The following is a 10111-nucleotide window of genomic DNA, read 5'->3' as shown; positions in this document are numbered from 1 at the left end:
GTATGTTTTTATTTTTCCTGGGTATGTATCTTGGAGTAGAATTGCTGGATAAATATGGCCTATTTTATTATTTCCTTATCTAGTTCTCTATTGATAAAAAATTGATCAAATTCCATCTTAAAAACCAACAACCCTCAAACTTTGGCAGGTCATGGTCATATTAGTGAGGATTCAGAAAAAAATATGAGGCTGGGAACAATGGCCGCATCACAGAAACTACCAAAATCCTCCAATCTTTCCTGCCTTCGTTTCCTTCTCTCTAAGACCCTTATTCTGGCACTTTCCAGGGCTCGAAGAAATCTATTCCAATTCTGACGCGGTCTGTGACTCGGGAGTGCAGGAGGGAGAAGGCCCCTCCTCACGGCCTGGCCCAGAGCCTGTCGCTCACTGACCCCGAGGGAAAGCCCCAGGCCCTCGGCTGTGCCCTCTGCACCTGCTCCTTCCTGTCTGGGTTTCCCCATCCAGGATATATCCCAAGAGGAAGTTGGTGACTCTTGCCCATGGAGTTTCCTGGCCCTATGACAACGGGCCTCTGCCACACCTGACCCAACAGGTGCAAAACGGGCATTCAGGAACCATCCAGGATATAAGCTGCTAAGCCAGCCTCGGGGAGAGCTTCCCGCCTTTGTAGGACTGGCTGGGACCTGGGAGGACCGGAGAATCCTTGGTACCAGCATGCTTTTAAACAATTATTTTGCTTTAGACCTTCTCAACAAGCCAAAGCCAGGAACTACGTTTTTATTCTGAGCCAACAGAAAAACGGATCAACTTAGAACTTCTGATTAATGGACTGAGAGGCAATTCACCAATTCCTCTCTTCTATGTAGTACTGCTCTAAAATTCTTGGGGTATCATGTTACTTCCTGCTCAGGAACGTCAGTGCAGCCCGACTTCAGCGGGACTGTGGCCATTTGCAAGGAGGAGTTCCATTTGATCATCTTCGCTTTCCATGGCAGCCGCTTAAACTGGCCTCCCCAAGAGTCAGAGAAAAGACCTCGTCATGGAATGTGAGTATTCCGCTATGATGCAAGGACGGGCAATTCTAGAATTACTTACACATTTTACATCACTACAAGTGCAAAATGGTGCAGACAAAAAGGTTTGTCTCTTCTACAGGGTGTGCTTTAACCATTAAGATAAACCTAACCCACCCTTGTCTTTTTAAGAAAAGAAAAATAAAGGACAGTCTATTTCAATAATTAATGCAGTGAGTTTCTTCTGTGTGGAAAATGGACTGGTTTTTAAAATAACTTAATGTTCTGTAGCGTTTAGTTGAGTATATTTTATATGTGTTTGAACATATAACATTATTCTATAATACTTCATGGAAAGGTCAATGAGTTTACACAGGTGTTCCGAGTTTAAATAAGTTCTCTTGCGCTAATTATGTTTATGATGTTCTCGTGGGGTTGATTTGTTTTCTAATAATTGTGGGAATTTTCCCCCCTTATTTACTTAAAGTTCTCAAACATTCCTCCAACTGTGGTGTAAAATTCCTGATCGTCGTATTGTTTCTTATGAGTGACCAAGTTTAGATGATTAAATCTGTTAATATGGGCTTTGTCGCACGTGCTTCGTAGACCTATTTTTAAATGGTTTTTCCCTTCTTCTGAAAGTAATAAGATGATTGACTCATTCTAACAATTAACTGTCATAAAAAAATGCCAGCCTCTCTGACTCTTGCATTAGCAAAATTAATTAGCAACGAACCAATATCAAATAGAAAGCATGTATGGAGCGCCTTTGGTCTACCCAGCAGCAGGCTGTGTGATTGATCCTGTGGCATATGCCCGAACACATCTGCATTCACGTAGAGCGAGAAATAGGGACTGGAACCAGTAAAGCTCCACGGGGAAACGTCTCACAGTTTTATGTGCGACTTCTTGGCTCTCATCATTTCTCTCCCCTAAACAGTTTTGAATGAAACAGCAATTAAGATCTTAATCTTCTGGTCTTGGAAGGGCACGCAGAGTCTTTACCCAAGGGCAATTCACCAAGGAGACCAGGAAAGTGCCTACTCTTCTATTTTGAAATGAATTTCTTTTTGAAAATAAATAGACATGGTACAAAATGTACAAAAGGGCATCAGTGAAAAGCACATCTCCTTCCCGCAAGTCTCTTCCCAGCGAGCAACCATGGTTTCCAGTCTCCTCTGTATTCTCCCAGAGATATCGTACATTTGCTTCAAGCAGATAACATATCCGTCCGTTCTTTACATATGTGATTGCACACCATATCAAGATTGGGTTATTTTTTTTAAAACTATTGATTTTTATGGCTGCATAGTATTTCACTGCATGTATTAAACCATCTCCTAAGTTGATGTTATTCAGCCATGTCTTAAGCATTAATCATCATACTGCAATGACGAGCCTTACACATGCATTGTTTCGAGCATATTCCAGTGTATCTACAAGATAAATTCCTATCGGTAGAATTGCTGGATCAAAGTAAGTCCATTTGTAATATCGATGTGCCCTCATTATTGGTTGTATAAATTTACACTCTCACCAACAATTAAGCAAAAGCCCGATAATGCTGTGAATATGTCCACAGTGTATTCTGAAACATCGTGAATTTGTGGAAATGATAGATAACAAAATGTTACCTTGTGATAGTTTCGATTTGCGTTTTCTTATTTCGAGTACTATTGAGAAGCTTGCTTCATGTTCAAGGTCCATTTCTTTTTGTTTAATCTGATTGTCCATATCCTTAGCATATTTTTCTATTAGAGTTTTGGACTTTTTCTTCTAGAACTGAAGAAACTTTTTCTTCTAGAACTTTTTCTTCTAGAACCTATTAGAGTTTTGGACTTTTTCTTCTAGAACTGAAAACTATTAAGAAATTTAGTGATATAAATTGTAATTATTCTCATTTGTCTGTTGGTTTCATGGTATGCAATAACTTTAACATTTTCTATGTAGTTGAATTTAATACTTGCTTGTCCCTTCCACCCTGAATTTTTGTGTTAAGCTTCGAAAGAGATATCCCACTCTGAGATGATAAAGGAAAAAATCTATGCTTTTTTTTATAGTAGTTTAAATTGTTTCTTTTTTTTAATGTTAAAATCTTTCATGTCTCTGCACTGTTTTTGGACATAAGGTGTGAGATATGGACCCAATGCTATACTCCACCAACGCTACTTATTGAACAATCCATTTTTTCCTTCCTGAGTAGGAATGTTCCTTTATTGTCTACCAAATTCTAATTCCTAACCTTTTGATGGTGTTTTACTCTGTTCCTTTGGTCTATCTGTCTATGTGTCACACTGTTTTAGTTACTCTAGTTTTACAGGGGAACTTTTCAGGCAGAGTTGTCCCTGATTCTGAAGAGCCCCCCACACCTTTTGCAAAGTCCAGTAAGCCACAGCTGGGCTGTGGGCAAGTAAAATATCCATTCATTCTAAAAAATGTAAATTATTTTTCTGTGGCCGGCTAAATTTCTGGCTAGGCTAATTTCCATTCATCACTCTTTTTTCCACATTCTTCCTAATTAGTCTTGACACCTGATTTTTCATTATGCATAGATTATCTATTTTGCAAAGAAATTCTACTGATATTTTTATTGCAATTATGTTAGTAGTATAGATTATTTTAGGGATAATTGACATCTTTAGGACGTTGTGTCTCCCATTCAAGAACTTGGTGTTTCGAACTCTTTTGATTTTTCAAAACATATTTATGTGTATATTGTTAAGCTCATGCTCATTCAACAAAGAAAGCCCCTTTCACGGTCCCCCGTTCCCACCGATGTATGGCCCACACCGCCATTGGCGGGCTTGGCCAGGCAGCTCAGCGTGGGATGCTCGGGCTCATCTCGATCTTTCTGTTTCTCAGTGACCAAGTGGACTTCTCAGGGAGGCCCCAACCAGACCCAGGCCAGCACTGTCCCGGGGCTCCTGCTGAGGGACGACATGGAGAACGGCACTAGGGCCCTGAAGGTTGCAGATGGGACCAGCGCTGCCTGGTACATCCTCACCATCATCGGCATCTGCGGAGTGGTGTTCCTCTTCCGGCTGGCCAGCAACATCCTCAGGAAGAACGATAAGTCCTTGGAAGATATTTATTACTCAAACTTCACCTCTGAACTAAAAAAGAAAGGGCTCCAGCACAAGGTAGCCAAATGCTCTGCATTGACCATTAGCAACAGAGCTGTCTTGCAGCCCGACCAGGACAGCCTGGGGCCCAAGTGTGGAAACAGTGGACGCCAAAACGAAACCCAAGGGATCTCTTGAAAGTCAAAGCAAGGAGGCCTCCACGGAAGAGGCCTAACTTTCTTGTGGGGGTGAGGGGAGCAGCTTTGCGTTTACCTGGAACCTTGAGACAGGAGCCACACCCTTGAGTGGGGCTGGAAGAGCATCACTGAGCCATGGGCACTTCTGGTAGATTATGGTGTGACCAAAGCCAGAGTCCTGTTTCCTTCTCAGGCTCTGTTGCTTGGAGATGAGAAAGCAGGGCCAGTGGGTTCTAACCACACTCTTCCTTCACTGGAAACGCTGTGCCCAGGGAAGGATCTAGGACATCCACTGTCCACAGAGGAATCTGGGAGACGCCCGGGGTATACGGGAAGGTGGCCTCTTGTCATGGAAAGAAGGTTAAATTTGGAGTCAAATGCCCAGGATGAATATTCACCTCTTAGGGGTGACATGACCTTTGAGCGGTTAGTGGTCCTAAAGGGCCACTCGTTCTAAAGACTCTGACTGGAATATAGAACTAAAGTTAACATCAGACGTTAGTTAGGGGTTCTTCATCTCCATGGAGAGGGTGGGGTCCATTGAAAAAAAGCATTTGTTTTGGAGTCAGAAGAATTAAACTCTAGTTTGGGTTTCATTATCAGCCACTTCGGTATCTTGGCTGATCCACACCACTTCGCCTCTCTGAACCTGAGTTTCTTGCAGATGAAATGAGGATAATAAACCAGTTCCGCCCACCTTACAAAGTAGATAAGAGTTCATGGGATCGTGCATACGCATGTATTTTGAAAAGTAACATAAATTTGTAAATATAAGCCTCATGGTGGTGGCGATGATAATGATGGTTGATGCTGGCGGCGATGTTGGTATGGGCGGTGAGGGTCATGCTTGATACTGGCGATGTTGTTGTTGGTAGTGGTTGATGCTGGTGGTCGTGGTGTGGATTTTGATGATGGTGGTGATGGTGGTGGTGTTGGGGTGGTCGATGTCGATGCTGGTGGTGGTGATGCTTCTGTGAAATAGGGAGCAACTAGTCCGCCAGCAGTCTGTAAGCGATGGCTGCATTACCTTGTTCTGCAGAAGGACCCATCGGCCTAACAGTTGATGCCTTGGACTCTGAATCAGGTCCACGAGATTCAAGTTTGACATGTAGTCACTTTTAGGTTTTGTTACCTTAGACATTGTATGATTCATTCCAATATTTTACAAAGATGTGGTTCTTTTACACTTGTCTCTGCCTACAAAAGAAATAAGATGTTGTCCAGATGACTGATTAATTTAGAGAGATTGCGATAGGCTGAATTTCTACGAGGGGCTTTCAGCAAGCAAAGAGAAAAATCATAGCTTGTACCAACCTCTGTGAATTTCATCTATTTTTGCTTTTGGAGATGCCCCCTGGTCTACAAATGAAATATTTTTTTCCCATCTGCAGACAGTGACCTACAAGCAGCCCCATGATTTCATAAGGTCCAGAATTAAACCCCAAGCTTTTGTTTTTGCAGGGCAAGATAAACTTACAAATATATTTTTTTAAATATATATTTCCACTTCATCATTTCACAGGTTCTCCAACAAAAGTGTTGGTTTGTTTATATAGTTAGGACAACTTTTAGTAGCAGCCCTATCGAAGTAACATTTTACACTGGTGCAGTGCACGTAATCTGAGGTCATGTGATTCCCCGGACAGTATGTGGGAAGGCATTTGGAGCCTCCACACCCTCTCTGGGTGGGCCACTCTCCCAGCACCTCCCTACGTATGTTCGCCAATCAGAAGCTTTCCGAATCCTGCTTTTTGGGGGTTTTTTATGCAAGCTTCATTATGTGGGCATGGTGGATTAAATCATTAGCCATTGGTGATTAATTCAATCACCAGCCTCTCTTCCCTCCCCAGAGGTTGGGGGATGGGGCTGAAAGCTTCAACCCTTTAATCACAGATTGGTTCCTCTGGCAACCAGCCTCCATCCCTTGTAGGGGCCCACCAAGAGTCACTTAATTAGCATAAACTCAGGTATGGTTGAAAGCACCTTGTTATGAATAATAAAAGATACTTCTATCGCTCGGGAAATTCCAAGTGTTTTAGAAGCTCAAGCTAGGAACTGGGGACAAAGACCAAATATATGTTTCTTATATCACAGACATGAAAAGGCTCAGGCACTGTACTAGACCCAGAAATACAGAGAAACACAGTCTCCTGGAGAAGACAGGGTCAAGGGGCCACTTATAGGGCAGGACAGTATGAGCAAAGCTGGAAGTGAGCAAAGCCGGGGTTTCATGGGAGCAGGGAGGCTGGCAGGTAACCCTGGTCAAAAATAATGTGTGTGTTGGGGGCGGGGGGGCGGGCAGGGGGGTATGTAAGGGAGGCTCCGGGAGAAGAATGGCCCATCAGGGACTTGCATGTAATAAATGCCTCCTACAGAGGGAGAGATTCAGGGCGGGTCGCTTTCATAAGAAGTCATGGCCCCTTTTAGGTTCTGCATAGCCATGGACATTCCCCCCAATAAGACTCCCCACCCCAAACCTGGCAGGGTGACCTCATGAGTGTGTGGCAGAAGGAGACTCTTCCACAGGCTGTATATGAACTCTTTGTAAGAAAAGTGTGCCCAAAGTCTTGGTAATTTGGGACAATATGTGATGACAGAACTGAAAAATTGATCCATACACATCAGCTCAGGGCAGAAAAAGAGATGTATGCCATCCACCCTCAGCATCTACTCCAGCTCGACACGCTGGAGATTTTAGGGAAGTGAAACCAACTAGCAGGATTATGCTGATGAGTCTCAGTAAAAGCTGTAAATGTCAAATTAAGCCACAGCACCTAGATGCCATGGATTTCTGTGTCGCTTTCACGTGCACAGAAACCCCGAAGTTCTTTAGAGAGTAGTATTGTCATTTGCCGGGGAGATGCTGAGCTGTCTGCGCCCCGTCATGTTCTTCTTGGATTGTCTGAAACCTTGATTATCTCATGTCTTCTGCTCTAAGCTGCCACCAAGGCCCAGACAAGAACTTATACACAGACGTGTCTTTATTAGTATGAAATGCAGCGGGGAACCGCCATCTCTCTATGCTTGGCAGGGCCCTTTATCCCACACCCCCTGCCTTGTAAACCCACTGGGCACAAAGCTATGTTAGGAAATTTAATTAGTAGAAAACAGATCAGTGGGGGTTCCAGTTGGTGCCCAAGCTGCGTCCCCCCACTGGGGTCAGATGTGTCCGAACAACCATTGGTGAGGCTTTTTGCACAAAAGACAGAGGACAGATCTGCTCCTGGGAAAAGAGAGATACAGGGAAACAAGTCTGGCTCCCCCTTGGAGCCTGAGTGCCAAGAAGTCAAAGCAAGAATCTTGAGATGTACCGGGGGCTGCTTAAGTCACAACACATCCCATAACCATGTGATGGGTGGGGGGGTGAAATGTGCAAAATCTGAGCAGGAGGGGTTTTGGCTTCGGCCGAAAGGATCTGAGCTTCTCGGGAGATGGGCGAACACCTGAACCACACTCCAGGTGCCGTTGGGAACGGGGGCAGGGAAAACGGAAGCAGGGTCAGCAACCGTGTGTCCGTTAAAGATTCACCAGGAAGAGAAAAAAAACTAACAATTAAATGCTGGGCGTTTTGACTTATACCAGCCCAGGCAACCCCCTTATGAACTTCATGAGGTGGGTACTCAGGGAATTGAGGCTCAGAGGAGCTAAGAAATCTGTCACGCAAGGGCAAGAAGTTCAAAGCCAGGTCTATCAGATTCCAAAGTCCACTTGTCGTTTCCGTTAAGTTTCTGTCCAAAGCATACTTTAATTTTCCTTCAAGGCGAGGATTGGGAAGGCTACTCGTGACGGCTAGGTCTATTTCTCACTCGCGCCACCTGCGCAGAAGCTTAGCTGGGGCTGGGCTCTGTGTCATCATGCCCCCCACTCTGAGACCCAGGTTTCTGGGGCAGCCGCTCCCTGAAACACTGCTGGTCTCAGGGCTGCAGGGGAGAGCTCTGGAGGGTCTCACCTGGACGATTAAATAAACGCTCCACCTGGAAGCGTCCCTTCCGCCTGCCACTCATTGGCTACAATTAGGCCACGGCTGCCACCACCTCAAGGGGGTAGAGAAAAGCCATCCCACCGACCGCATGTCTGGAAGGTCGAGGGTCAGAAAATCTGGGGAACACACTAATGGCTACCATAGAGTTGAACCAGATCTGAGGTTCTCAAATGATATGCTCTGGATCGCATGTTTGTGTCCACACCTCCCACCTACCCAAATATGTTAAAATCTTAACCTCTGCTGGGATGGTTTTAGGAGCTAGGGCCTTCGGGGGCAATTAGGTCACGACGTGGTGCCCTCGAGAGTGGGGTTAGCATCCTCATGAGACGAGACACAAGACCTTGCCTCCTCTCTCCGGCTCCACTGTGTGAGGGCGCGGCTGGGAGGCAGCCATCTGCAAACCAGGAGCGGCCCTCGCCAGACACCGGATCCACCGGCAACTTGATCTTGGACTTCCAGCGTCCTGTGAGAAGTAAGTGTTTGCTGTTAAAGCACCCTCCCCGCCTCTGCCCTGCCCCTCAAGTCCATGGTAACTGGTTATCACAGCTGGATGGACGAAGAAACCACGTTCCACGGAGACCCCTGAGCGCCGAGGAGCCCAGCCCCATCCCCTGCTTTCTCTCTCGTTTATATAAAACTCAAGTGTTTCTGTACGAAAACATGTGTGTGTGTGTGTGTGTGTGTGTGTGTGTGTGTGTGTGTGTTGACATGAGGGGGAAAGTCGTTCGGCTCCTGTTACAGCGAACCCAGAGGCCCCCGCCGGCCCTGACATTCCGTGCTCCCACCAGGCCGCCCGGGCCTCGTTCTAAGACGCGGTTCTCACCTTGGCTTGACCTTAGAACCACGCAGAAGCTCGTGGAAACCTCAGTGAGGCCCAGGCCTCAGCCTGGATCAGTCCGGTCAGAACCTCTGAGTGTGGGGCCCAGATGTGGGCGGCTCTGTGGGGCTCCCCAGACGGTCCCTCCACGCACCCCCTTGAGGACCCACTGCTGTTCCAGGCAGACCCTGGAGGGAGCGTTGAGCTCCTGGGCCGGTTCTTGTCTCCAAGGTGAGGGCTGAAGTGGGAGCCAGAAAGGGGAGCTTTGCCTCAGCCAAACGAGGCATGGAGTGAACTGAGGGAGGTTGGGGTTCAGTCATTACCCTGACTACTGGTCCTGGCTCCTTCCCAGCCATGCACAGCCAGGAAACACGCGGGGAGTGGGCCGTGGGAGGGCCCGACGGGGAGCCGCCACTGTGGGCCCCCGAGGAAAGCTCAGCTGCCCAGGAAACAGGAAGCGCATCCGGAGCTGCACGTCCTCCGTCGTCCCCGGATTTAAAATGCACACACACTCCCTACAAACACACTCATGCACTCGCACACACTCACAGGCACAAACACACACACTCCCTACGAACACACTCATGCACTCGTACACACTCACAGGCACAAACACACACACTCCCTACGAACACACTCATGCACTCGTACACACTCACAGGCACAAACACACACACTCCCTACGAACACACTCATGCACTCGCACACACTCACAGGCACAAACACACACACTCCCGGACACACGTGCATGCATGCACACTCAGACACATCCGCGCACACATTCACACTCACACACACACGCACACTCCGACACACACGCACACACACTCACAGACACAAACACACTCAGACACACACTTATAGACACAAACACACACTCACAGACACGCACTCACACAGACACATGCATGTGCACTCAGACACACATGCACTCACACATGCACACACATGCACACTCAGACACACACGCACACACTCACAGACACAAACACACTCAGACACACACACTCACACTCACAGACACAAACACACACAGACACGCACTCACACTCACAGACACATGCATGCGCACTCAG

At 46.5% G+C, this 10111-nt stretch overlaps 1 protein-coding gene across 1 annotated transcript; it reads left to right on the top strand.

The window, feature by feature from the left end:
- Positions 1–3913: 3913 nt before the first annotated feature.
- LOC102878937 (small integral membrane protein 34A) lies at positions 3914–4234 on the top strand. Its single transcript, XM_006921423.1, has one exon. The coding sequence runs from the start codon at positions 3914–3916 to the stop codon at positions 4232–4234; it is 321 nt and encodes a 106-aa protein (XP_006921485.1).
- The last annotated feature ends 5877 nt before the right edge of the window (positions 4235–10111 follow it).

This window comes from Pteropus alecto, unplaced genomic scaffold (assembly GCF_000325575.1).
Source record: "Pteropus alecto unplaced genomic scaffold, ASM32557v1 scaffold3, whole genome shotgun sequence".
Classification (NCBI taxonomy): Eukaryota; Metazoa; Chordata; class Mammalia; order Chiroptera; family Pteropodidae; genus Pteropus; species Pteropus alecto.
The sequence above is the reverse complement of the archived record's forward strand: the minus strand, read 5'-3'. Positions and strand labels throughout refer to the sequence as shown.

What these genes read in the sequence shown, in the direction of transcription:
- LOC102878937 (XM_006921423.1), top strand. Translation starts at nt 3,914, where the DNA reads ATGGAGAACGGCACTAGGGCCCTGAAGGTTGCAGATGGGACCAGCGCT.